The following is a 27,402-nucleotide window of genomic DNA, read 5'->3' as shown; positions in this document are numbered from 1 at the left end:
AAGAACATCGGATTGGGAGACAAGAATCTAAATTTGATAATTACTGGCATGAACCAAAGAAATTCAGGTAACTTCTTTGGGCTGACAGAGGGTTAAACTAGCTGATCTCTAAGCAAGTTAAAAAGTAAGACTTGCATCTGATTCCCTACTAGAGTTCCTTCTCCTATGCCACATTGAATTGGGGAGCCCTAAAAAGGAGACTTTGGTGGGAGGGGAAGGGGACGCTGTAAAGGAGTCTATGGTTTGGTGGGCAGACTTTGAGATCAGCAGTAAGTAATGATTCACTGACAGGGAAGCAAGTAGAGATGAGGGGCCAGAGGCTAGGGCGGCCGCCAGAGCAAAGATAGAGTAAGATGGAGCCCTGAGCCCTGGAAGTGAAGGCAGTACCTCCTAGGAGGAGGCAGCGGATGTTTCAGAAGCTGAGGATGCTCATTTAGGAGGACAGCTTGCGTTCCAGTTCTGTGCCATCGTCCCCAACTCCGACAGGGATCCATAGGGTGGCTGGGGCAGGCTGGATTTGGGGGACAGCCACATTAAAACAAATTCACTGATATTTTTATTGATATTACTGTGAGCAAATCATTGACATTATTAGGGGACTGTTAGGAGAGAAAGAAAAGAGGAAGTAAAGAGTCCACAACAAAGAAATCCAGGAAATCATCATTATTTTTTTTTTCTTTTTTTAAAATTGAGAAACAGCCAGCAAGGCAAAGAGCTTTCCCTAAGAACAGGGAAGCATGCACTCTATACAAAATTGTCAGGATGGCTTCCTGGCAATGCACTTGGGTCAGCAGTTGGGCTCTGAACTGTCCCTCCTTTGCAGGCTTCAGCAGTTGGATTTTCTGGCACAGAAGGTGGGGAAGGCATGAATACAGTGACCTAGAATGTCAACAGAAACCCTGAAGTGAGTCACCCAAAAGTGCAGGAATAAAGCCGAAGGGACTGCAAGGGCAGAAAATGTTCTAGTGACATGCCCTTTATGCTAAAGTCCAAGCCCAGGCTAAATGAGAGAGGAAGGCTGGCATTCTAAGGGTGATGGACAGCCAATTTCTCATGTCCTTCCATTCTTTCTTTGTACTTGCCACCCGTCCCTCTCCCTGCCTTCTCTTCCCTCCATTTTTCTAGCTTCTGACCACCTTCCCCTCAGATTTTCTCACTCTTTCTCCAAGTTCACTCTTGGCTAGGTTGCTCTCTGAACTTGCCTAAAATATAGAGGGAGAAACAAAAGGCTGATCCATAATTTTCCCTTTTCCAAAGATCTGGTGGTATTCCAAAATAATCAAATTATCCCAATGAATGAGACTTAAGAATATGTCTTCACTCTCCATTCTTAAGCCTAAAAAGGAGCCACTTAGTGATGCTCCAAGGTGAGGGTAGCTTCATTATATAGTCCCTCCAAAGGGACCAGGTCACCCCGTGACTTCAGCTACTCACCCCACTCTGATTACAGCAGCTTGTCTTGCAGCCAAAGCCTGAGACCACGAGGGAAATGATAAATTCCAAAATAGTTAGGATCAGAAGAATAAGATTGATTCCCTGAAAAGAGGAACCAAAGAGAGAATGGTGAGAGGTGGACATGAGATCGACTTCTAACAACTCAGGAAAAAAAGGAGATAAAAGGAAGTATTGGACGGGACAAGATAGGACATGAGAGATTGTCCTAAAACAAAATTTAAGATATATTTAAAGATCTTAAAGTATGATATGAATATTACGTCCTAAAACAAAATTTAAGATATATTTAAAGATCTTAAAGTATGATATGAATATTACGTCCTAAAACAAAATTTAAGATATATTTAAAGATCTTGACAAACTTTAAAGTATGATATGAATATTACGTCCTAAAACAAAATTTAAGATATATTTAAAGATCTTAAAGTATGATATGAATATTACGTCCTAAAACAAAATTTAAGATATATTTAAAGATCTTGACAAACTTTAAAGTATGATATGAATATTACGTCCTAAAACAAAATTTAAGATATATTTAAAGATCTTAAAGTATGATATGAATATTACGTCCTAAAACAAAATTTAAGATATATTTAAAGATCTTAAAGTATGATATGAATATTATGTCCTAAAACAAAATTTAAGATATATTTAAAGATCTTAAAGTATGATATGAATATTACGTCCTAAAACAAAATTTAAGATATATTTAAAGATCTTAAAGTATGATATGAATATTACGTCCTAAAACAAAATTTAAGATATATTTAAAGATCTTGACAAGCTTTAAAGTATGATATGAATATTACTTATTTTGTTATGAGCAATAATAATAAATCCTATTTCAATGGCATTTTAAGATCCACAGAGCACTTCCCTCCCAATAACCCTGTGTGACACATCATGAAAGGATGACCCCCCCCATTTTGCACATCAGCAAAAAGGATCCAAAATGCCCACTGGCCTGCCTAGGATCACATAAATATTCTTCCCTTGTGCTCCATTCCATATACAAACTAGACTGACATCCATCTGGGTATGTCATGGATGCTCAGCAAAATTTTATTTGACAAAGGAAGCCTCAAACTCCCTAGAAGTAAACAAAGTTCTAACCAGGATTCAATTTCTGGGTCTATTTTCCTTATAGATTTGGTGATTCTGGGAGCTCAAGCCATCAGTAACTCCCTGGTGCATCGAGCCCATAATGGTACCTGTAGCTATCATCCAGAGACCTGCTCTTGATTTAAATGTTTATCATCCACTAAGGGCAGGGGAGGTGAACAAGGGCATTGGTAGAAGATCCCTTGCTCCCCACACTTGCCCTTAATCTCTAGTTCCATCTCTATTGTGATCTTTATCTCTTGCTGTAATGATTTTTCTTTCCTGATCTCCATGCAGGCTAACTTTATCCAGGCCAGCTCTATCCCCGTATCTTTCTCTGTTCTCTCTCTTTTCAATGACCTTCCCTGTACCAACCACCAGCAGGAAAAGGCTAGTACGCCCCATGTTTATCTGCTGAAATCCTACTCCTTCAAGAGCTATCTCAGGTGGGCCATTTGCTCCTTAAAGACTGTCTTGACTCATCTTCCTCTTCTTAAACTGAAAATCAGCTGATTCTCCTTTAATACTTCCTGAAACTCTCTTTCATGAGACTTTGTCATCTCACACATGGTAATAACTGCTTATTATTATTATTATTATTATTATTATTATTATTATTTCACCAAATTGATGAGAATGAACTGAATTGAATGGAAATGTTATTTGCTTTTTGCCCTTTGGAGCTTTTACATTTACAATTTCTGACTCAACTCACAGCAATAAGACCAGAAGTATTAAGGGATCTCTTTTTTGGTTCTCAACCCAAGGAAATGACCTGTTCTCAGAGTTAATGCTTTTGCCCCAGTCTGTAAAGATCTATGATCATATTGGCCCCATGTGGAAGTACTCACCACTAATAAAAAATGACCAAAAACACAGACTTCATTGTGATTATTTCGGTAGCAGGAATAGTAAGTGTGATCAAACCATATCAAGTTGATTGAGAGAAAAATGATTCCCAGCCCAGCCACCACTGAGCTAAGAACGTTCATTGCCAGGCTGATTTGGATCTGAAAACACATAAGAACAGTCAACCCCTTAACATTCGCCCGGGGAATGTTCAAGATACACATGTGCATCCAGCAATAAGAGAAAGATGCCTCTATTGAGCACCTACTATGCATAAGACTATGTCAGACACTGGAGATATAAGGAATAAAGGGAAATTGCCCATTTTTCAAAATTCATATATTCTACTAGGAAATGCAGCATGTATGTGGAATACTTTTCTTTACATTAAGATAATTTGAGATCAAGGGAACTGAAAAGTCAAGAAAACTTATTTTTTTTCTCTGCTGGTATGACTTCAGGTTTTACCAGGTAGCAATCTGAATGATGGGAAAGCAGCCAAAAGGGATTCACACATAGACTTGTGATTCTATATGGTATTGGCCAAGCAAGCGTACTCCAGGCCAGCTAACGGCTGCTGAGATGGTGTCTCAATAATCCTTCTATTTTCCCCTCCCCTTTCAGAGCGTACAAAAAAAGATCAGAAACTTCTTCCTCTTGAGCTGCAGAGCAAGAGGGAATGTCACTCACCAGAGTATTTGTGATTTTCTTTTCAGTAGCAATGGAGAGAGAGCCAGAGATGATGAACTATGAAGAGAACAGAGAACAAATCAGTGCCCTAAAGTCGTCATTTCTGTCCCTACTGTGTTCACCCTTGCATAGTCAGTCACTAAGACTAAGAAATTGATGTTTCTGATGGCTCCATCAAACACTTCAGGGGCTTCCTAAACATTTAGACAAAGAACAAATAGACTTCTTTCATAGTGAGAATTAGCACAAGTCACTCTCAGATCAAGTAACCCTGCTAAAAAGGGAAAAATTTTTAAAAAGGTTTTTTTTGATGACTTGGACTTGGAGAATGTTTGGAAGAAACAGAGAAAGGGTGAAGGGAGGAAGAGAGAGAAAGAAAAGTGGAGAGAGGCAGAGAAGGAAGAGGGAAATAGAGATGTGTACGTGTGTGTGCATGTGTGTATTTATATATAGATATGTGTATAAGTAAAAAAGGTATGTGTGCCTCTAGATGTACATGTGCTTATAATTGTGTTTGTCTTTGCGTGTATCACTGTGTATATAAGAAGATTCATAAAACATTCTGAAGATCTGAGAGATCTTTGTTCTGTCACAAACACACACATACAAGATAGATGGATAGATAGATGATAGATATATAGATTATACATAAATAGATGATAGATAAACAAATGATAGACATACATATAGATGAGAGATACATAGATTATACATTGATAGATGATCGATATATAAATGATAGACTGATAGATGATAGAGAATAGATAATTGACAGATAGACATAGATAGATTATACATAGATAGATGATAGATAAATAAATGATAGATTGATAAATAGATGATAGATCATAGATAATTGATAGATAGACATAGATAGATAGATAGATTATACATAGATAGATGATAGATAAATAAATGATAGATTGATAGATAGATGATAGATCATAGATAATTGATAGATAGATAGATGACAGATAAATAGATAGATTGATAGATAGATGATAGATCATAGATAATTGATAGATGATAGATAGATAGACATAGATAGATAGATTATACATAGATAGATGATAGATAAATAAATGATAGATTGATAGATAGATGATAGATCATAGATAATTGATAGATAGACATAGATAGATGGATTATACATAGATAGATGATAGATAAATGATCGATTGATAGATAGATGATAGATCATAGATAATTGATAGATGATAGATAGACACAGATAGATTGATAGATTATACATAGATAGATGATAGATAATAGATAATAAATGATAGATTGATAGATAGATGATAGATAATAGTAATTGATAGATAGACATAGATAGATGGATTATACATAGATAGATGATAGATAAATAAATGATAGATAGATAGATGATAGATAATAGATAATTGATAGATGATAGATAGACACAGATAGATTGATAGATTATACACAGATAGATAAATAAATGATAGATTGATAGATAGATAGATAGATATTGATAGATAGATAGATTATACATAGATAGATGATAGATAGATAGATTGATAGATAGATTAGATAGATGATAGATAGACATAGATAGATAGATAGATAGATAGATAGATAGATTATATATAGATAGATGATAGATCATAGATAATTGATCGATAGACATAGATAGATGATAGATACATAGATAGATGATAGATAAATGATAGATTGATAAATAGATGATAGATAGATAATAGATATAGATAGATAGATTGATAGATTATACACAGATAGATAGATAAATAAATGATAGATTGATAGATAGATGATAGATCATAGATAATTGATCGATAGACATAGATAGATGGATTATACATAGATAGATGATAGATAAATGATAGATTGATAAATAGATGATAGATAATAGATAATTGATAGATGATAGACACAGATAGATAGATTATACACAGATAGATAGATAAATAAATGATAGATTGATAGATAGATGATAGATCATAGATATTTGATAGACATAGATGGATTATACATAGATGATAAATGATAGATTGATAGATAGATGATAGATAATAGATAATTGATAGATGATAGATAGATAGATAGATTATATATAGATAGATGATAGATAATAGATAATTGATAGATGATACATACATACATACACATATATACATACTAAAAGGACTTCTTTGAAAACCGAACCACTGGCTGAGCTCATGGTGCTGTGGTGAATGTGGGTTCTGCTGTTCCATTGCATTTAGCTATATTTGGTTTTGAAGTCTACAGCTGACAAGCTAGTTTGGGAATATGGGAAGATCACAGAAAGCTTGTTGCAATCATACCTGGCATAAAGGTAGAGCTTTTGAGTTGTACATAATGGGGTCAAAATGAGGTTTTAAATACAGAAGGTTTGAGGAGACAACAGAAGCTAAAGAAGAGAGGAGATGAGAAGAACAAGTTGGACCAAACTAAGCACAGAGGATCGGAAGGCAGAAGAAAGCGTGCACTTAGCAGCTGCTTAAGGAGACAGGTTGAGAGTAAAAACTGCTGCTTTAAAGAAGGATGGAAGGGACTCACAAGAGTAGCTGTGTCAGATGGAATCATGGGAGAGAGATGACTGAGGGGAAAATCTACAACTGCTGGGAGCTCCTTTTGCTGAGAGATGATTGGAGAAAGTTGAATCCTCTCCCATTTGAAGGATTTTCAGAGCTTATTGCCATCTGGCTCCATCTACCTCCTGAGAGAAGGGAAACTTTTCAGGGAAGCGAGGTGGGGCAATGGACAGAGTGCCTGCTCTGGGGCCAAGAAGACCTGAATTCAAACACTGTCTGGGACACTTATTAGCCATATGCAGGCCTCAGTTTCCCCACTGGTCAAATGAGCTCCAAATATAGTCACAGAGAGTCGGACATGATGAACAGCCACCACCGCCTGTGAGAGGAGAAACCTTCCAGAATTACCCGTGTTTCCCTAAAGTATTCTATGTGTTATATTACATCTAGGTTATATTGTGACACATGTAAAATGTATGGGATTGCTTGTCATCTAGGGGAGGGAGTAGAGGAAGGGAGGGGAAAATCTGGAAAAATGAATACAAGGGATAATGTTATAAAAAAAATTACTCAGGCATATATACTGTCAAAAAAATGTATAATTATAAAATTAATAAAATAAAAAAAATTTAAAATAAAAATTAAAAATAAATATTCTATGTGTGTGAAGGTACTAGGTGGCACAAAGGGGAGCCAGCCCGAGGGTCAGAAAATACAAATCAAATCTGGGTGATGCTAGACAAGTCCTTCAATTTCTGTTTGCCTCAGGTTCCCCATCTGTAAAATGGGGATACTAGTAAATAATAATAATAGCAAACAATAAAATTAATAGCACCTACCTCCTGGGATTGTGGCTAGGATCAAATAAGATAATTATAATGCCCTTACCACAATCCCTAGTACATCATAAGCATTGTATAAATATCAGTTCTTCTTGTTGTCTCAAAAGAAAAAGAAAGATGAGATTTGCATCTGCAATCTCATGATAAGTGTGGAAATATGCATAGGAAAATTGCACATGTTTAACATATGTTGGATTACTTGCCACCTTAAGGAGAGTGTGGGAGAAGGGAGGGGGGGAAATTTGGAATACAAAATTTTGCAAGTGAATGTTGAAAACTATTTCCATATATTTTAAAAATAAAAAGCTAAAAAAAAAGAGCAAAAAATAAACTATGCTGCTATATTTTACTTTTTAAAGTAAGCATAATAATTATGAAGGATAGTTGTATGATAAAAGAGCTTAATATTGTTTCCACAGGGGCAGCTAGATGGTACAGCGGATAGAGAGCACTATCCCTGGAGTCAAGAGGTAAAATGCATCCTCAAACACTTAACACGTCCTAGCTGTGTGACCCTAAGCAAGTCACTTAACCCCAGTTGCCTTGCAAAAATGTCAAAGATATTGTTCTCCCAGCCCAAAAGTCAGAGAGATTTGGGTTTGCCTAGCAGCTGTGAGGACGAGGCGCAGAAATGATAGCAGAGTTCTTTTGCCTGGCAGGTGATGCATGGTACAGACTGCAATTGTAAGAATGAGAGCAGCAGAGATGTTAGTCCAGAGTTGAGTTGTCCTTTGTCTATGGGTTTTCCTACTCAAGCTACTTCCTGCTGTTTTCTATGTGCTCACTCTCCACAATAGACAATGACACATTTATGGATGTATTATTTCTATGTTCTACTTTTTCCCTCTATTAAATATTATATTTATTAAATATAAATTTAATAAAATTAATTTAATAAAATTTAAATTTTTAATTTAATAAAAATTAAATATTATAATTATTATTGTTTTTCTTATTGATAAGTGTTTTACATTTAAGAGTCAAGGATGACTGACTTTGCACAAATGGGGAGCCCTCTAATAAATCTCAGGGGTTCCAGTGGTAAGTCATAAGGATGAATCCACCCCTGAGCTTGGCTCATGACCGGGACTCTGAATGATTTTGTATGATAACTACATGACTCCTCCCCTGGGAAAATCTGGCTTTACAGCATAGGGACCATTTGGGTGCATGAGGCAGCCCAAAGAACGATGGGGAGTCCATGCCTTTCTCAGGCTACAACTAAGCAAATAAAAGTTTTACACTTATTATGTCATTTTAAAGGGAAATGATCTGCTGATAAGCTGTTCCGGAGAATGCCTGAAATATTGAAAATTCACTTTAATATTATAGTCACTAGGTTCAACGCGAATAACTCTGCATTTCAGAATTAGTTTCATTGATTCTACTCACAAATGCTGTTCCCCAGACTATGTAGCCACTGTGAAACAAAAAAGATTCATGCATATAAGGATCCATAGGAGTCAAAATGAGAACCATTCCTAAGCTGAAGTTCATCAGGGCAATGATGATCTGGACGGTCTAGAAGGAAAAGAGATTCTCGTGAGCACACAGAGCACTGATTCGCTGTGTTCTTCTGCCTTCCTCAAATGTTTTCCTTTCCAGAATCTCACTGGGTACATCCCACAGTGTCTGGCATGTATAGCAGAGGCCTAATAAAAATCTATAACGGGGATGTCAAGTCAGAAAATAAGGAGCAACTTCCAGATCTGTTACATAAAATCCCTAGAAATTGACAAATGTCCTGTTTTTTCACTTCTTTCTTTAGATTGTGATCTTTGAAAGCAGGAATTATATATTTTTTCTTATTAGTTGTATCCTCAGGGATTAGCACAGAGCCTGACTCATAGTAAGCACTTATTAATAAATGTTTATTGGATTGAAGTAAGGCTACTGACATCCTTGAAAGGTAGTTTACTTCTCTGCCCTCGGTCAGACTGTCAATCGATAAACATTGATTAAGCATTTACTTAATAATTTAATCAATTTTATTTAACAATTTACTTGCCAGACAAGAGGTAAACCAAAAAGAGAACCTAATTAAGCAGTTGTAAAAGATTTATATAATTTCTTTTATGCTATCAGCCGTTTCAAACGGTTTCCTTGCTCTTCTTGGTCCAAGAAGCCCGCTCTTTCCAAGATATAAGGATACACTAAAGAATCTGCAGTTGGGAGAGCCAATGGCCAAACTAGTTGTCAGAAGGATTTGTCCTTCTGAAATTAGCCCTGCCTCTAACTCAGAGCTTGATTTAATGTTTTGTTGATTGTCTAGACTTAGTTGACATAGTCAATTAGGCTAATGTAGATTAAACTTTAAAATGTCCTGCATGCATTTTTTCAAGAACCTATTATTAAATATTTATATTCCTGATGCTGAACCAAGAAAACATGAGGATAAACAAAAGGCCGTAGAAATTATATCGATGGTTGGCATTAGTGCATAAAGAAATGATCCACTCAATTTAGAATCCCAATGCTGAGACGTTCCTGTTTCTTTTTTCTTCCTCTTCCCAAGAAGCACTTGGGCACTTATTTACCCTAATTCCTGCTAGTCATTCTTACATAATGCTGTCATCAAGGATAGAATAGGAAGAAAAAAACTTCATAAGAAAATCCCTACTTTACTCCCTAGGACAACAGGAGGGAGGCAGGCATTCCAAGTCAGCAATTTAAACCCTCCTCACCCACTCAGGTAAAAAAAAAATCTCTCTCTTCCCCTTCCCTGTCTAAATTAAAAGGATTTGAGACTAGGGACCCACGAAGTTGGTACAAAGTCCTGGATCTTCCTTTGGTCTAACTGGTACTGTTTAGAGCAGGGCAAACAGGGAGAATGTCCATCTCTGATACTAAATAAATATATCCCAAGTGTCATTCTGGCTCAAGCTGAGGTCTGCCAAGCTTTGAGAAGGTCATATTTCTGAGGCAACCTGGAGAATGGAAATAATATTGAATTTTAAGAAAGGAGAAGTGTTCAGATTATGAGCATTTCTCCTTGCTATCCTCATACCAGCAAAAGTTATTGACTCTCTCATTTACTCATCCACAAAATGGGATTTTCCTGAGATGCCGACTCTTGAGAAAGTATTGGGATTGGAATCATCTTCTTGGGTTAAAATTGTGGGTCTGTTATGTCCTATCTCTATGCTCAGAGTGTGTCTCTAACCCTAGCAGAGTCTCAGTTTCCTCAACGTAAAACAGCTGGGGAAGGCTGGAGTAAATAATTTTTGATATCCATTTCATACTTCATGGTATCAAAGTCTGTCTTATTAATATTTAAGTTAATCATCCCACCAACATTTATTTATTAAGCTCTTACTCCTTGCCGGGCACTGTGCTAAGCTCTGCAAAGACAAGACAAAAGCCGTTCCTTCTGGCTCCCAAATCTACAAATCTCTAAGTTCCTCCCAGCTAGAAACATGTGCGTGCTCTCCCAAGAAATGGGGAACTCGGACTCACCCCCAGTGCCTTGGGCTCCCCTTTCAGGAATTTCTGCAAGTGAGCTTTCGATTTATAGAGCTGCATGGGCGTCGCCAGTGGAACCTGTGAGAAGTTGATGAAACCTGGCTGAGAAGAGGATGGCCCCATTCCCTTCGGACTTTGCGGGGAGTCCATGAGGCTCCTGGTGATGCTGTAAGAAGAGAACAGAAGAACATGAAACCTATATGTGTCTCTCTCCCCCCCCAAAAAAAAAAAAAAGGAAGTTGGATTGGGAGCTAAAAAAAAATTAATGTTCTCGGGTTATAGTAAGAGAGGAGAGCCTGGAATAATGAATTTGACAGGGCCGTATTCTTGAACCCAAGTCAGATCACCCCTGGACTGTTGGGTTCAGTTTGTGGTTCTGTGTTTTAGGAAAAGCCTGAGAAGCTACAGAGGGCAACTAGGATGACTAAGACTTAGCCACATTATGGTTGATTGAAAAAAATGAGAATGATTATTCTGGAAAGGAGATTTAGGTTGTTGAAAGGATAAAATGAGGAAATGGATATGAAAGACCTTGAGCAACATAGGATGAGATCTAAAGACAAAAGGTCATGTCCTCCACAGGGAAAGGCAGCATTCCTGAATCACCACTACCGGACATAGATTATCCACATTTCCCCCCACCCCAGTTAGGCAAGAATTCATCCTCTTCAGCCTCATCCTGGATATTACCAAAGACCTAGGGGGAAGGAGGCTGGTGGTTGTAGACCTTGAATGGAACTTTAAATTAAGCCACAAAAATATAGAGGTGAGAAGGGTCTCTCACCTCTAACATCCTTTCCCTCCCATCCATCTGGAATCGTAATGGCTCATTATCTCCATTACACAGTGATGTTTAAGAGATAATATTACAAGAAGGGAGCTAAGACCGGGAGAATCATCCCTTCTTCCTTTTCCAGAATTAATTTTATCTGCACAAAAAAAAAGCTGCCACCAAAGGAAGAGGGGGATTTCACTCATTCCATAACCCACCTTGTCAGCCCATTGATGCAAAATGTTTGTCCCTAGTTTTGCCTGAGAATCAGGCAACGAGCTCTGGGCTTAGAAATTAAGGCAGAAGGCGTCCCAAGAGGCCACTGAACCACGCGCTTGTGCCTTATACCCAGGGCAGATCCAGAGTCTTCTGGCTGCTCCTGAGCCGAAGGGTTTGGGAGGCACCAGGGGCTGCTCAGTGGGAAGCACCAGGGACAGCCCATTCCCTTCGGAGGATTTCAGCCTGAACAAAATCAAAAGGAGCTTTCTGGAAGAACTATAAAGGTCCAGAGGCTCTCCTTTCAGTCCCAAAGAACCTTTTATCTTCATGCTCTGTCCCGGGATCCCCAGGAGATGGCTGACTGAAGAGCTGTCAGACCCAAAACCTTGAATATTCCTTCCCACTCAAGGCTCCCTTGGGTTCCTCCCCCATCCCCATCTTCCCTTCACTTTACCTAGAAGCAAAAATGGGAACCATCTAGCATTCTTACCTGGCCAATCCACTAGTTTTTCCAAGTCTAAAAGTCTCCCGCCTTGCACACTGCCTCGTCAGTGGATGGAGTTCCCCAACAGGAGATGTTCCTCTGCGGTTGCTCTCTACACTATCTGCCTGCTTCCCCCTAACACATTGTCCTTCCCCCTTTAGTTTTCTCTGTGCCTCAAAGGATATGCTGATGATGACTAAAGCAAGCAGAGTTTCGGAATATGGTGAATTGTTTCATCTCCAACATAGGAAGTAACTAACAATTCCTTTTGTCTCTGCAAAAGATATATTTTCATGCTTTATTTTTGTAACTTTGATAATGAATTCAAGTTATAAACCATAACATTTTTTCTTTTTTATTAAAGCTTTTTGGTTTTCAAAGTATATGCATGGATAATTTTCAACATTCACCTTTGCAAAATCTTGTGTTCCAAATTTCCCCCCCTTTCCCCTATCCCCCTCCCCTAGAGGGCAAGTAATCCAATATAGGTGAAACATGTGCAATTCTATACATATTTCCACAATTATCTTGCTCCACAAGGAAAATCAGATCAAAAAGGGGAAAAGTGAGAAAGAAACAATGCAAGCAAACAACAAAAAGAGCAAAAAGGTTATGTTGTGATCCACACTCCATCCCCACAGGTCTCTCTCTGGGTGAGATGGCTCTCTTCATCACAAAACCATTGGAACTGGCCTGAATCGTCTCATTGTTGAAGAGAGCCACGTCCATCAGAATTGATCATCGGATAATCTTGTTGTTGCCGTGTGCAATGATTTCCTGGTTCTTTCACTCAGCATCAGTTCATGTAAGTCTCTCCAGGCCTTTCTGTATTCATCCTGCTGGTCATTTCTTACAGAGCAATAATATTCCATAACATTCATATACCATAACTTATTCAGCCACTCTCCAACTGATGGGCATCCCCTCAGTTTCCAATTTCTAGCCACCCCGAAAAGGGCTGCCACAAACATTTTTGCACATGTGGGTCCTTTCCCTTCTTTAAGATCTCTTTAGGATTCATTATGAAGAGTCTAATCTCTATTTTCAGATTCAACATTTCTCTCCTTTACATTTTCTCCATTGCAACAAAACTTGACAACTTCCTGTTCCTCACGATGTTGAGGATGATGTAGAGGGGATTCTCCTCGAGGGACAAGCTGGATGATATTTTTATTGAAATTCTGTGGAACCAACCAATAACTGATTCAGGCTGAAAAGAAAGGGAGTGTGGCAGAGCAGACAGAGACTAAGCCTCCAAGCCAGGAAAACTTGGATTCAAATCCAGACTCCCATACATACTGACAAGCCAGAGAGCCTCTCAACACTCTAGTCAATTCCCTAAGACCATTAGTTTAAAAGGAGGAACAAATTTGGATTGTTAGAAGGAGTTCCCTCGCCCAGATGGTTTCTTATACCAATAAAATCACAGATCTATCTTCTATCATTATTTTTTTTAAGTTGCTATAAATATTGTTGATTTATGGTAAGCTTGCAATCTTCTAAAACTGTAAATGGATTGAACTGGTTCTTTAAGGTTCTCTAAAGTTACAATGACTAGTCAGTGGTCCTAATAGTCTTGAAAATTGAAAGTACTTCAACTCATATTATGTTCTGTCCATTCAGTTTCATTTTCCATGTGCATACGGTCCTTCAGGAGATCTGGGATGTAGCCTGTCGATCTTTTCTGTGAGATTTGGTTTCTCTCTGTCTCCAGCATAGAAAAAGACTTTTACCCCTCCAAAATAATTTGAATTAAAAACTTTTATAGTTTGTTCTCTGTAAAGGAGATTCGGTCACCTGTCCCAGATTGGGCAAATGGTAAGGAAGCATCAAAGATTATTGATGGAGCAATGGAGATTCATCTATTCCATTTCTATCTAATAAATACATCTAATATCTATTTATCTATAGCTAATAAATGCTTGGTGTAGATGCCACCATTACTACCAGCTTTGGAAATTTCCAAATGGATGAACAATGAGGGAAACAACTTCATTAAATCCTTCTTGCCCCCAACATACTTCAAGGACAACTTGTTATCCCTCAAAGAGAGTGCATTCTTTCATGGCCCAGAGAAAGGAGATATTTAGTACATTTAGCACACAGATTTCATGATTTATTGGAAAATAAGGAAAAAATAATGTTGTGTTTCAAGCCAAACAGCTATTTCGAATCACAGGATATTTAAATTTGATGCAAAAGGGAGACTTCTCTGACTATGCAGCAAACTGAAGAGCTAAGGAAATGAATGGCCAACTGCAGTCTTCATTTCTGTATCTATTATGGTTTCAGCTGAGGAAGATGTGTCCCTGATGACAGCATCCCCAGTCCAGATCATTTTTAAGTGTCAATCTCCGAAGTTCTCCCGACTTGAGCTGAATATGTCTCTGATATCTCTGTATGATATATATCCAGCATATTCTTTGGTCTCTAAGTCCTAGACAGCTAGAGGGGAATGAATATTCATCAATAGGATTTTCATGATAGCAAACAAATCCTAATGGAGACAAAATGGCAGGTGAGGTTTGGAAAAGGCACAGAGGGGACCTGATCCGGAAGTCATATTATATTGAAAGTTAGTAAGGTCCCGCAGGATCAAGTCTGTTCAACTGTTAGCTGTAAAAGAGTATTTCTGGAGACATCCCTAGGACTATTTGCTTAGTATCTCAGTGTCATTCGCTGGGATTGAGGCTTGCAGGCCTTCAGGACGCTGTTCAACCGGGGATATCTCAACCACCACAGAAGAATCAGAAAGAGATGAAATCACCTGTAACATGAAGCCAAAGAAAAAAAAGAAAAAGAAAGTTGTTCATTGTCCCTTAATGACCACCTTCCATCTCCTCCCACCATATCATCAGCCTTGTCTTTTGACACTAATCAAAGAGCATTTGTGAAGCACTTGGGAGACGCCAGACACGGAACTTGCTGGGCGTACAAAAGCAACTGGAAATAAAAGTCAGCGATTCATCCAAGTGGAGAAAGAACAGGAGTATCCAATAGGAACCCAGGAGGCTTCCACAGAGGAGATGGGATATATAACACCTTAGACGAGGTTATAAGAGACTTCAGCCTGGAGAGCCTTGGAATGGAGCCTTGAAACTATGGATTGTGAGAGGGGGGAGATCGTTCTGGACGTGGAGGAACAACAGACAGAAGGCACCGAGACAGAAGGTGGAGCAGACATGTAGGAACCCAAGTGGCCAGAATGGCTGTATCCCAGCAGCAGCCAAGGAGATGGAAGAAGAAGACTAGAGAACTGACAGGGGACCGCACTGGGAAGCTCTTTAAAGGGAAAAAATGAGCCTGGATTTGGGGCTACAATAAGGGAGAGCTGTCAGAGGTTATTGGACTGGGAGGGAGGTCACTCTGGTCAGACAGATAACTTAAGAAAATTACTTTGGTAATTAATGAGAAGATAGATTGGAGGAGAGAAAGGGGAGGTTGAGAGACTAATTAGAAGGCTAGAACAAACTCCAGATGAAAAGTGATGAGGAACACCAATGAAATGCAAGTGCAAGTAGGAAGATAGGCACGTATGTGTGTAAGAGAGAGACAGAGAGACAGAGAAAGACAGAGACAGAGAGACAGAGCAAGACAGAGACAGAGAGACAGAGAGAAAAAAAAAGACAGAAGAGAGAAAGGGGGAGAAAGGGGAGAGAAAAAAAGGGAGAGGGAAAAGGAAGGAAAGAGAGGACATGGAAAGAGAGAGAGGGAGAGAAGAAGAGAGAGAAGGGAAGGAGGGAAAGGGAGAGCAGAAATGTCAAATGTGAGGCACAGAACACATACCTCATCAGAATCACAACAGTTTGCTTTACTCCCCAAGACTGTGAGAGAAATGGTAATGCAAAATTCTAGCACAGTGAGGATCGATATCAAAGACAGGAGCCCCTATGGAAATCAGTGTGAAAATCAGATCAACCAGTAAATCACAAAGGACAGTTTTCTAATTCCAATTTAAGCCTGGTTTTTCCACTGGAACAAGCACCTCTCCAGCCCCGTAGAGTTTTGTATCTGTAAAAGGATTGCCCTCATCAGAGGCCTAGATCATTGCCTGACTAGGATGCTCTTCCTCTGACTGTTATTGCAATGATCAATTAGAATCTTTCTATATAGCACAGATCACCTCCAATGCAAAGCTGAATAAGAATATGAGCTTCTGGGTGGTAGAGACTGGCTCATTTATTTTGTCTTTGCATTCCTTGTATCTTGTAGGGTTTTTTTCCCTTTCTCTTTACTTCTTCCTTCCCTCCCTCCCTCCCCTTTTCTCCCTCTCCTCCCTCTTCTTCTCCCTTTCTTCTTTCTTTCTTTATTTTGATAGGGCAGGAGTAGGGATCAAATCTGTTATTTCAATGCTACAGGAACTTTAAATAAGAAATCCATCTACCAATAGTAGTGTTAAATTATATTCTTAGAAGAAATTCCCACAAGAGATTAAGTGACTTGTTTAGAATCACAGAGAAAAACCTAGGTATTCCTAACCCAAAGAATAGAAGTCTATCCATTATTCCATACTGCCATAATAGATTTTTAATAAATGACAATAGAAAGAACGGTAGACTCAAAGTTAACAGAGACCCAAATTAAAATTCCACGGCTGCCATTAACCATCTAGGTGATTTCTAAGCAAATCATTTCACCTTCCTGAGCCTCAATGCCCTTATCTATAAAATGATATACTAATTATAGATGGAGGAGGTATGGTTAGTTTCATTGGCAGGACTTCTCTTACTATCAATTTGCCAGATCCAGTTCAGATACTTATACTACACAGTTCCCAGGATTATGGGATAATGTCTGTCCCTTTAGATCTTTCATACTTCCTGACTCCTGAATATTTACCCAGTCTCCATCATTTCTTCCCACTTGGCTTCCAGTTTCATGCACTCTCTCGATTTGCATTGTCTCCATCTGCTGACTCTACCGTTTCTAATGTTTAAGCATTCCCATTTTGATTTCAGCTCTTTTAGTCCCAGTCAATAATCCTGCACCCCATCTTTCTAGCTACGCCCACAGTTCGGCATCATAAAATCACTATCTGTCCTTGCAGAATATACACTCCCAAAAGACTTACATTCGATGTGAAACTGGTCAAAGTGCACACATTAGGAGCTGCTGATAAACAGTGGCTGACTTCCCAACCATTTACCAAAAAATTGATGATAAGAAAAATGAAGCCGGTGAATGAGATTGTTGCACTGGCAACGTTCATTCCAAAACTGCTTTGCACCTAAAAATGATCACAGGAACATTGAGTATATATGGGACCCTATATTTTTCTGGGCAACACAGAACTGCATCTGATTATAATTTTTACTTTTAGGATGACCTATTCTTAACTCTCACATTTCACCCATAAAGAAACAGATGAAAAGAGGGAAAGTGTGATATCTGAAGTCACACTGGGATTTATTTGAATCTAATTCTTGAAATTCCAAATTTATTATTTTGTTATTCGCCTGTAGGTGGCACTGCAGTGGATAAAGTGCCAGTTCTGGAGTCAGAAAGACTCATTTTTATGTATTAAAATCTGGTTTCTGTGTGGCTCTAAACCAGTCACTTAGCCTTACTTGTCTCAGCTTCCTCATCTATAAAATGAGCTTGAGAAGGAAATAGCAAACTACTCCAGTGTCTTTGCCATGAAATCCCCAAATGGGGTCACAAAGAGTTGGACAGAACTAAAATGACTAAACAACAAGATATGTAACTAATGCAAAAAGTTATTCATGAATTGAAGCTCTGGTTTTCAGAATATGAGATAGATGGGGAGAAGTATAGACTTTTCCCCTACAGCCTTCCATATCACTTTGTATTGTATCTTCCTAGTACATTTGGGCAACATTTTAAATTAGTTATTTTTTTTGTCATTTCTCCCCCTATTAGACTGCAAAATCCAACAAGATAAAATCTGAGTCTAAATATTATATATCTACAGAATGTGGAAGATTATTTTCTATATGGGAGATAGTTGATAAGTATTTCAAGTGTCACCATTTAATAAGACAAATCCCTGGCTGCTTTTTGTAGAAAACTCATGAAACTAGTTGTAAAACAAAGATATAGAATAACAAAGTCATAATAACTGAATAATTTGGGGAAGTGGGTCTGGACCTATAATTTTAAAATGTGGAGATCTCCCTCTGTTGAAACTTCTTTCACAATTGTCATCTCTTCTATACCTTAGTTTTAGAAAACTGACTGGGAAAGTGAGAAGTTGAGTAGTTTTCCCACGGATACATAACTAGTATTTTTCTAAGTCAAGACATAATACCAGAGTTCCACAGATCCGAGTCCAAATTACTACCCACAATACCTTTCTTCTTCAATTGATGTTATCTGATGGTAATACTAGGGGTGAAGTTAAGAAATTCCCATCATTCATCCTTGGTAATAACATCTCCTTCTAAGGTAGAGTTTCCAAGTTTGCTTTATCCATTCTCTTAAATTATTTTCTAATGAAATTCTTGCAATCTTGCATGGAGATTTGCCTCAGTTTCCCCTTTTATTAAAATTCAAATGCTATATATCAACTACCTACCCCCCTCCGTTTTTCTTATAACCCACTCCCGTTCATGTATTCTTCAGCTGAACAAAAAAGCCTCTCTCTCAGCTCTGGGAATGTTCTCTGTCCCCCATACCTGGAATGATCTCCCTGATTATTTCCACCTGTTGACTTTCTTGGCTCCCTTTAAATCCATACTAAAATCCCATCTTCTAGAGGAAGTCTTTCCTAACCCATCTTAATTCTAATGTCTCCCCACTGTTAATTATTTCCCATGTATTCTGTAGATAGCTTGTTTGAATATGATTGTCTGCTTGCTGTCTCCTAGATTGTCAACAGGGGCAGGAATCTTTTTGTATCTTCAGTATAGTGATTGGCACATACTAAGCATTTATTAAATATTTACTCACTGACCAAAGTGGCCTTGGCAAATATTTCCCAAAGGGCCCTGTTTGCCTCTTGTTAGGAAGCTTTATATCCCCTTGTTCCCAGGGCTCACCATATCAGTGCCAGATCAGTATGGACATCCAATAAGCTTCAGATTCAGAACTCGAATGATCTGCCAACCTCAGCTTACTCAGTAAAATAGACTTAGAAGTTCTAGCCATCATGCCCCAGAGCCAGCCCCAATGAAAGTTCATTGAGTGAAATATCTTCCCTCAGAAGGAAAAAGATTGGACCCTTTCCATAATCTTAGAGATAAAGCAGGAATGTCATCACTTACCAAATTTTTTGTGGGTTTTCCCTCAGCTACAACGGAAATAGATCCTGAAATGATGAACTGGTTATAAAAAAGAAACATCATAAAGAAATGTTAAGTTTCAACCATATTACCCTCTTCTTCTCAATGTGGGCTCACAAGTATTCAGCTAAGAAGCAAGATGCTAGCCCTCTCCTCTTCCCCCATCCCGAAATCATGATAAGACCTGGATATGAATGGTGACCTTCATAGTTCCACGTAGTATAAATCCGAGAAAGCCATTTAAACTCTCTGAAACTCAGCTTTTCTTACTATAAAATGGGGATAATAATAGCACATCACTCATAGAGTTATAAGACTCAGATGTCAGTTGATTCACAATTTAGAAGCACTCTATGTACATAAACTATTTTTATACTTATTATTGTTACCATTAGGCCTCATAGATGGCTATCCAGCCTTAAATTTTCGTTCCTTGTGATTTTTCTCCATTCTTTCCGTAAGTCCTCCACAGAGAACATGACTCCAAAATCCGAGGTCAATATGAGGCTCTTTTGACATTTCATAGATACTGATGCAATTCTCAGACTGCTCCCCATACTCTAACTCAAAGACCAGCCTATCTCCTTATGTTAAAATTTGTCCATCGGGATGCATTTCATTTTATTTTTTTAGATTTGTTTGTTGTCCACATTTAACATGTATGGGACTGCCTGCCATCTAGGGGAGGGGGTAGAGGGAAGGAGGGGAAAATTCAGAACAGAAGTGAGTACAAGGGATAATGTTGTAAAAAATTACCCACGCATATGTACTGTCAAAAAATTATAATTATAAAATTAATATTAAAATTTTTTAAATAAATAAATAAAATAAAAAATAAAAAAAAATTGTTGTGAGGATCAAATGAGACAATATTTTTAAGTGCATAGTTATACAACTATATGTAATTATTTCAATGGGAACTTAATAAATGCTTATTTCCCTCAAAAAAAATTGCTTGTTGTCCTTCATTCTTGAAGAGAACTAAATACATCACTCTATTACCATCCTAGTATCCAACTGTGGACCAGAGCATGGAAGGCTCTACCATGTATTGGGCACAACCTAGATTCCATGATACCAGAGCCTTGTTGGGTAGAAATCTGTCTTGCTTTTACAAAAGGGAGAAACGGAAAAGTGGAAAACCACTGGCTTAAAGACAACCTAGGTGGTGTAGTAGATTGGATTCTTGTCCCTGGAGTAGGGAAGATGTGAATCTAAAACTAACCTCATTCATTATCTGTATGCTTCTGGACACATCACTTAACCTCTCTCAGCCTCAGTTTCTTCATCTATAAAAGGGGAATAACAATAATGCATCTATACCCCCAAACCAAAAAGCAAAAGCTTAAAATACCATATATATGTGTGTGTGTGTGTATAAATTATTATTTATATATATATATATATATATATATATATATATATATGTGTGTGTGTGTGTGTGTGTATAAATTATTTATATATATATGTGTGTGTGTATAAATTATTATTAATGATAATACCATATATATAATATCATATATATGGTATTATCATTAATAATGATAATTCTTAGTTACAACTATTAATATTGCTAATAAGTGCTAGATATTATCTATTTACATTGATAAAACTAGCTAGCATATATATGTATAAATATATAGTACTTTAAGTTTTGCAAACTATTCTGCATGTAATATTTCATTTTATTGTCATGACAACCCTAGAAATGGAATGCAGCTGTTGTAATTATTGTTATGACACAAGAAATCAGTGACAAAATGTGACTCAGACTCCAGTCCCAGAACTCCTGCATTACATCATTGTGTCGGTTACTCTGCCTTTTTCAGAACTTTTTAAGGTTTTCACCCTTGGGCGGAGAAACTTAAACCACAAAACTATACATCTTTTTTCCATAAAATTCTGCAGTATACAGGTGATCACTGACAGAGTTGTTTACTTCCAAATTGTGAGAGGGTACAGCAATGTTCAGTAGTTTTGTGTCATGAAACTGAGTGCTTTATAAACTATAAGATCACTATAAGTCTGAATTTTAATAGTTGTGTATATTCATTCAATAATTAATCACTCCGTGCCAGACATTATGCTATGGACTGATGATACAGACATACCTGTTACAGTTCCTATCTTCAAGGAACTTAAATTTTACTAGAGGCAAAATCAACATGAACAGAGAAAAAAGAAACCCCAAATGTTAGTAGCTGATAGTACTTACAAATGCAGCTCCCCAGAAAGGGTAGCCTGTGTAGAAGGTAATAAAGAAAGATTTTCTGGGGAAATCAGAAGCAGGTTGGAGTAAGCCTAAAAATATCCCTAAAGCAAAGATCAAACCCCCATTCAGGATCTGGAGAACCTGTAAAAAGAAGAAAGAAAAAAGGAAATTGCCTCTTTATTTTGTCTAACCCGAGAAGATGGTTAAAATTAAGGAACCATAGTGAATGACCCAAGATTTCCTCTTCCTCTGCATTCTACTCCTTGCTCTACAAGGAAATCAATCTGACCACTTCCCACTGATCCCTGGATGAAACTATAATTATTGACCTCACATGAATATCCTCTCCCTAACTTTTAAATGAATCTGGAGAGGGAGAATATCTGGAACCAAAGAGGTTAGAAAAAGTCAAACTGCCATTAGAGGGTGTCAGGTAAAGGATTCAAAGTAAAGGAAAAGGCTTAAAAGACCTGGAGCTAGGAGGGACCTTGAAATCATCTGGTCCAATTCTCTTATTTTACAAATGAGAATTAAAGGTCCAGCTAGATGGAAGAAGGGACTTGCTTGAGATGGGAGACCCAGGTTTCAAAACCAGTTCTCCTAGCTCTGAATCTAGTTAATCAAGTCTCCATCTCCTGCCCTTACTGTGTAAACTGGTTATTCTGTCTGAACTCTCACTGAAAGCAGAGGTTGACGTACTCCAAGGACCTTTGAATCTCCCTTGAGCATCTTCAGAGATTGATCCAACGGCTTATAAGGAGATCTAGCCACCATCTTCCGTCCCAACCTCATGAGGTGAGCATCGTGGTTTGCGGTGGTCACACATTGTGGACTCTTTTCAATCTGCTGCTCCATTGGCTGGAAGACAAAACGATAGAGAACCATCCCGCTCCATTCCTCTCTCTCCAATGCAAGAGAGTGATTGCCGCTGCTCCTATGCACCCAACAGAAGCAGTTCTCCAGTGGAGTGCTGAACGTTCAACCTTAATCTGAAATGTTCTTTTATAATAAAATTACTGTAGCCTGAAGTAGATGTCCTAATGAACCGAAATGAGTAAACTATTTGCTTAAATGGTGAGAAAATTGTTCTCTGTCTGTATACATATATTGTATTTAACATATACTTTAACATATTTAATATATATTGGACTACCTGCCATCTAGAGGAGAGGATGGGGAGGAGAGAAAACGTGGGAACAGAAGGTCAATGTTGAAAAATTACCCATGCATATGTTTTGTCAATAAAAAGCTATAATAAAAAAGGGGGAAAAAAAAGAAAATTGTTCTCTGTCTCTTTCTTTCTCCCTCCCTTTCTTTCCCTCCCCTCTTTCCCTTTTCTTCCCTTCCTTTTCCTCCCCTCTCTCCCTTTTTTCCTCTCTTCCTTCTGTTCCCCCTTTCTCTGTTTCTCTCTTTGTATGTTGTCTCCCTCTCTGTCTCTCTGCCTTTTTTTGTCTCTTTCTTTCTGCCTCTCTATCTCTCTGGCTCTGTCATCTGTCTCTCTTTCTCTTTTTCTCCCTCCACCTCGCCTCCGGCCCACTCTTTCTCCCTCTCATATATGTGTGTTTGAATGTGTATATACATATATATATATTACATATATAATATATATATTTACATACAAACATATACATATATGCATATATAATAGGATACAAGTGTCAATACACATACATATCATATAATTTAATTACACAATTTACTCACCATTTGAATCAAAATATAGCAATTTAAATACATAGCTACATCTATATGGAGATATCTATGTATATAGTTATATAGATATGAATATGGGGGAAAGCAAATCTACTCTAAAAAGTGATCTTCTACACGAGAAACTAGCTTCTCATCAAGCCAGAGTAGTTGTGTTGTCATTTGTGTTATAATAGAGAATATTTCATTATACATTGGAGCCAGACGGAGAGGTGATGTCTCTCACTAAGCTAAACCTATAGCACAACATCCCAAAGCAGGTCTTATTTCATAATGAGAATTTCTCATTTCATAATGAGAAAATAGAGATAGGCTGATTATGCAACAAGCTGACAAATGGACAGCCTGAGTCCTTCACAGGTTGTCATGAAAAGTAAAAAGTTCTTCAGGAACTTATCGATACCATAGGTCACTCCTATTTGGAAAGGACAAGGATTCCCCAAGCTCAGCCCCCCTAATGGGTTGTGGACTGTATTGATGGAGAACATCTCCATACTCGGGATGTTCAAAATCACAGATTCTCAAGCCCAACTTCCTCATTTTATAAGTTAGCAAATTAAGGCCCCAAAATGCTTAAATGATTTGACCAGATTCACACAATGAGAAACTGAGGTAAGATTTGAAGCCAGGCCTTCTTCACTCCAATTCCAACACTGTGCTACAAATCAGCTGATAGTTATAAAGTGCTTAGCGCATAGTGGGTACTTCAAATTCTCTTTCATTTCCATCAGTAGAAGAGCCTGTAAGTTATAGGGTGAATTTGTCATGGTTTTATACATTCATATCATCATAGCACCTTGGATCTGAAAGCCATTTTCTTCAACATCATCACTTTATAGATAAGGAAACTACATTTCAGAGAAGTTAAATGACTTGCCCCAGCATCAGGGACAGGACTACAACTCCCTGACTTGAAATCCAATACTTTTTCAGTATTCTACACAACTTCCCTCGTTATATTAGTAATGATTCATTCTCATTCTCTCTCTCTTTTCTTCCCTCTGTTCCTCCCTCCCTCTTTCCCTCTCTCTACTCCACCCTTCTGTGTCTCTGCTTCTCTCTGTCTTTATTTTCTCTCTTTCATTTTCTTTCTCTCATTTTCTGTCTCTCTGATTCTATATACATCTCTCTCATTTTCTATCTCCATGCATCTCTCATTTTCTGTCTCTCTATCTCTATACATCTCTCTATTTTCTCTATCTCTATAAATCTGTCTCTTTATTTTCTGTCTCTCTGATAATCTCTATGCATCTCTCTTATTTTCTGTCTCTCTATCTCTATACATCTCTCTATTTTCTCTATCTATAAACCTGTCTCTTATTTTCTGTCTCTCTAACAATCTCTATGCATCTCTTATTTTCTGTCTCTCTGACTATCTCTATGCATCTCTCTTATTTTCTGTCTCTCTGACAATCTCTATGCATCTCTCTTATTTTCTGTCTTTCTAACTATATACATCTCTATTATTTTCTGTCTCTCTGACTATTTCTATGCATCTCTTATTTTCTGTCTCTCTGACTATCTCTATGCATCTCTCTTATTTTCTGTCTCTCTGACAATCTCTATGCATCTCTCTTATTTTCTGTCTTTCTAACTATATACATCTCTATTATTTTCTGTCTCTCTGACTATTTCTATGCATCTCTCTTATTTTCTGTCTCTCTGACTATCTCTATGCATCTCTCTTATTTTCTGTCTTTCTAACTATATACATCTCTATTATTTTCTGTCTCTCTGACTATTTCTATGCATCTCTCTTATTTTCTGTCTCTCTGACTATCTCTATGCATCTCTCTTATTTTCTGTCTTTCTAACTATATACATCTCTATTATTTTCTGTCTCTCTGACTATTTCTATGCATCTCTCTATTTTCTGTCTCTCTGACTATCTCTATGCATCTCTCTTATTTTCTGTCTTTCTAACTATATACATCTCTATTATTTTCTGTCTCTCTGACTATTTCTATGCATCTCTCTTATTTTCTGTCTCTCTGACAATCTCTATGCATCTCTCTTATTTTCTGTCTTTCTAACTATATACATCTCTCTTATTTTCTGTCTCTCTGACTATCTCTATGCATCTTTCTTATTTTCTGTATCTCTATTCATCTCTCTCTTATTTTCTGTCTCTCTAACTATATACATCTCTCTTATTTTCTGTCTCTCTGACTATTTCTATGCATCTCTCTTATTTTCTGTCTCTCTGACTAGTTCTATGCATCTCTCTTATTTTCTGTCTCTCTGACTATCTCTATGCATCTCTCTTATTTTCTGTCTCTCTGACAATCTCTATGCATCTCTCTTATTTTCTGTCTCTCTGACAATCTCTATGCATCTCTCTTATTTTCTGTCTCTCTGACTATCTCTATACATCTCTCTCATTTTCTCTATCTCTATAAATCTGTCTTTTATTTTCTGTCTCACTGACTATCTCTATGCATCTCTCTCGCATTTTCTGTCTCACTGACTCCCCCTCTCTGTCCCTCCCTCCCTCTCTCTGTCTCCCTATGTCTAGCATGTAAATCTTTCATTTCCAAGGATGCTAGAAGCAGTCTACCAATAGAATCTTTTTAGAGAAGCAGGCAGACAGGCCCCAACAAAGAAGGATTTGCGAGAGCTACCTGGAGGTGATCTTGGCAGATTTCAGCCTTGTTGCACCCCTATGTCTCCTGGATGTCTCTGCTTATAATGGTGGAGGAAAACTGTCCCTGCAAAACATTACGTCTTCACCTTCTTGAAAGGGTTACCCAATACTTGGTTTGGGCAATAAAGATGTGTGTGTCCTCAAACTTATCCAAACAGCTTCTGTCTTCCCCTTTAGTCTAAGCAATCATGCAGGAAGTGGTGTCAAAAAATTACGAAACTAAGGGAGAATACATTCAATTTTTGGTTTGCAAGGTCAGCTTTATACATTAATTGGGTCAAAGCTAACCTTGAAAAGTCCCATCTCAGACTCTCCTTTAACTCCAGTAGTTAATTGGAACCTCCTCAAAAAAAGGGTGATTAATATCTTTTTGGGGAGAGAAGAAGCATGTAGTATGTCTCAGACACGTGCTCAGCACTGAATATAAATACAAGCAGAAAAGCAACCCCTTCCTTTCAGGAGCTTATGTTCTAATGGCCGAAAAAAAGCCCAAGATAGTGGGTCATATTTGTTATAGTGTTATAGTCTAGTGTTATAGAAATGTTGTCATCATTATAATTATTATTATTTATTATGCATTTGCATAGTTCACAAAGCTCTCTCCTCACAGAACCACTGTTAGCTAGGATTTTAAGTCTATGTTTTATTCTTTCCATTTATATTTATTCTTCTGTTCCTCCATTCAGACAATAGAGGAACAGAAAAGTCAAAATGACTTTCTCTTCCTCACACAGGCTCCTGTTTGAATTAGGAGTCTTCATTAAGATCTAGGCAGAAGGGAGCAGCTCAGTGGCGCAGTGGGTAGAGCACCAGCCTTGAATTCAGGAGGACCGGAGTTCAAGTCTGGTCTCAGACACTTAACACTTCCTAGCTGTGTGACCCTGGGCAAGTCACTTAACCCTCCAAAAAAAAAAAAAAAAAAAAAAAAGGTTCTAGGTTCTATAGCAAAGAGTACCATGAGGAAGAAACTCATGGGAAAAGGGATCTATAGTAACATGGATGTCAATGTTCTTGGCTCAAAGTGGCACTTTAGCTGGGACCCAAAGGAAGCAGAAAGGCCGAGCTCTACGAGGGAGGAATGCCGGGAGGAATGCCGTTCTGAATGGGAGACAGCTAGTGAAAATGCTCTGTTCGATCAATAACAGAAAATAAGAATGGGTGTTGATTTGTCTTCTACAACC

The 27,402-nt window shown here is 37.8% G+C and overlaps 2 protein-coding genes across 3 annotated transcripts; both read right to left on the bottom strand.

The window, feature by feature from the left end:
- Nucleotides 1–648: 648 nt before the first annotated feature.
- LOC141545710 (membrane-spanning 4-domains subfamily A member 4A-like) lies at nt 649–12,549 on the bottom strand. The gene is made up of 7 exons (XM_074272922.1): nt 12,421–12,549; nt 10,934–11,105; nt 8,870–8,998; nt 4,099–4,155; nt 3,411–3,569; nt 1,435–1,536; nt 649–879 (listed from the first exon to the last, which is right to left on the bottom strand). Exons 2-7 carry the CDS (start codon nt 11,087–11,089, stop codon nt 745–747), a joined length of 738 nt encoding a protein of 245 aa, XP_074129023.1. The 5' UTR covers nt 11,090–11,105; nt 12,421–12,549; the 3' UTR covers nt 649–744.
- Nucleotides 12,550–14,504: 1,955 nt separating this feature from the next.
- MS4A3 (membrane spanning 4-domains A3) lies at nt 14,505–26,393 on the bottom strand. 2 transcript variants are annotated; one of them, XM_074272694.1, is made up of 7 exons: nt 26,199–26,393; nt 22,567–22,725; nt 21,871–22,008; nt 19,638–19,694; nt 17,486–17,641; nt 16,201–16,302; nt 14,505–15,181 (listed from the first exon to the last, which is right to left on the bottom strand). In XM_074272694.1, exons 2-7 carry the CDS (start codon nt 22,720–22,722, stop codon nt 15,065–15,067), a joined length of 726 nt encoding a protein of 241 aa, XP_074128795.1. In that variant the 5' UTR covers nt 22,723–22,725; nt 26,199–26,393; the 3' UTR covers nt 14,505–15,064. The 2 variants fall into 2 exon arrangements, with proteins under 2 accessions (XP_074128795.1, XP_074128796.1); XM_074272695.1 differs by having other exon boundaries at nt 22,576–22,725; nt 26,199–26,346.
- Nucleotides 26,394–27,402: the final 1,009 nt, after the last annotated feature.

Source organism: Sminthopsis crassicaudata, chromosome 6, assembly GCF_048593235.1.
Source record: "Sminthopsis crassicaudata isolate SCR6 chromosome 6, ASM4859323v1, whole genome shotgun sequence".
NCBI classification, from domain to species: domain Eukaryota; kingdom Metazoa; phylum Chordata; class Mammalia; order Dasyuromorphia; family Dasyuridae; genus Sminthopsis; species Sminthopsis crassicaudata.
The sequence above is the reverse complement of the archived record's forward strand: the minus strand, read 5'-3'. Positions and strand labels throughout refer to the sequence as shown.

Coding starts and splice junctions, on each gene's coding strand:
- LOC141545710 (XM_074272922.1), bottom strand. CDS start 11,089: ATGGACTCCCCGCAAAGTCCGAAGGGAATGGGGCCATCCTCTTCTCAG. Junction 8,999..10,933: donor GGGAGCCCAAGGCACTGGGG/GTGAGTCCGAGT, acceptor TTTTCCTTCTAG/ACCGTCCAGATCATCATTGC. Junction 4,156..8,869: donor TAGTCTGGGGAACAGCATTT/GTGAGTAGAATC, acceptor TTCTCTTCATAG/TTCATCATCTCTGGCTCTCT.
- MS4A3 (XM_074272694.1), bottom strand. CDS start 22,722: ATGGAGCAGCAGATTGAAAAGAGTCCACAATGTGTGACCACCGCAAAC. Junction 22,009..22,566: donor GAGATTCAAAGGTCCTTGGA/GTACGTCAACCT, acceptor TTCTTTTTACAG/GTTCTCCAGATCCTGAATGG. Junction 17,642..19,637: donor GAAAACCCACAAAAAATTTG/GTAAGTGATGAC, acceptor GATCATTTTTAG/GTGCAAAGCAGTTTTGGAAT.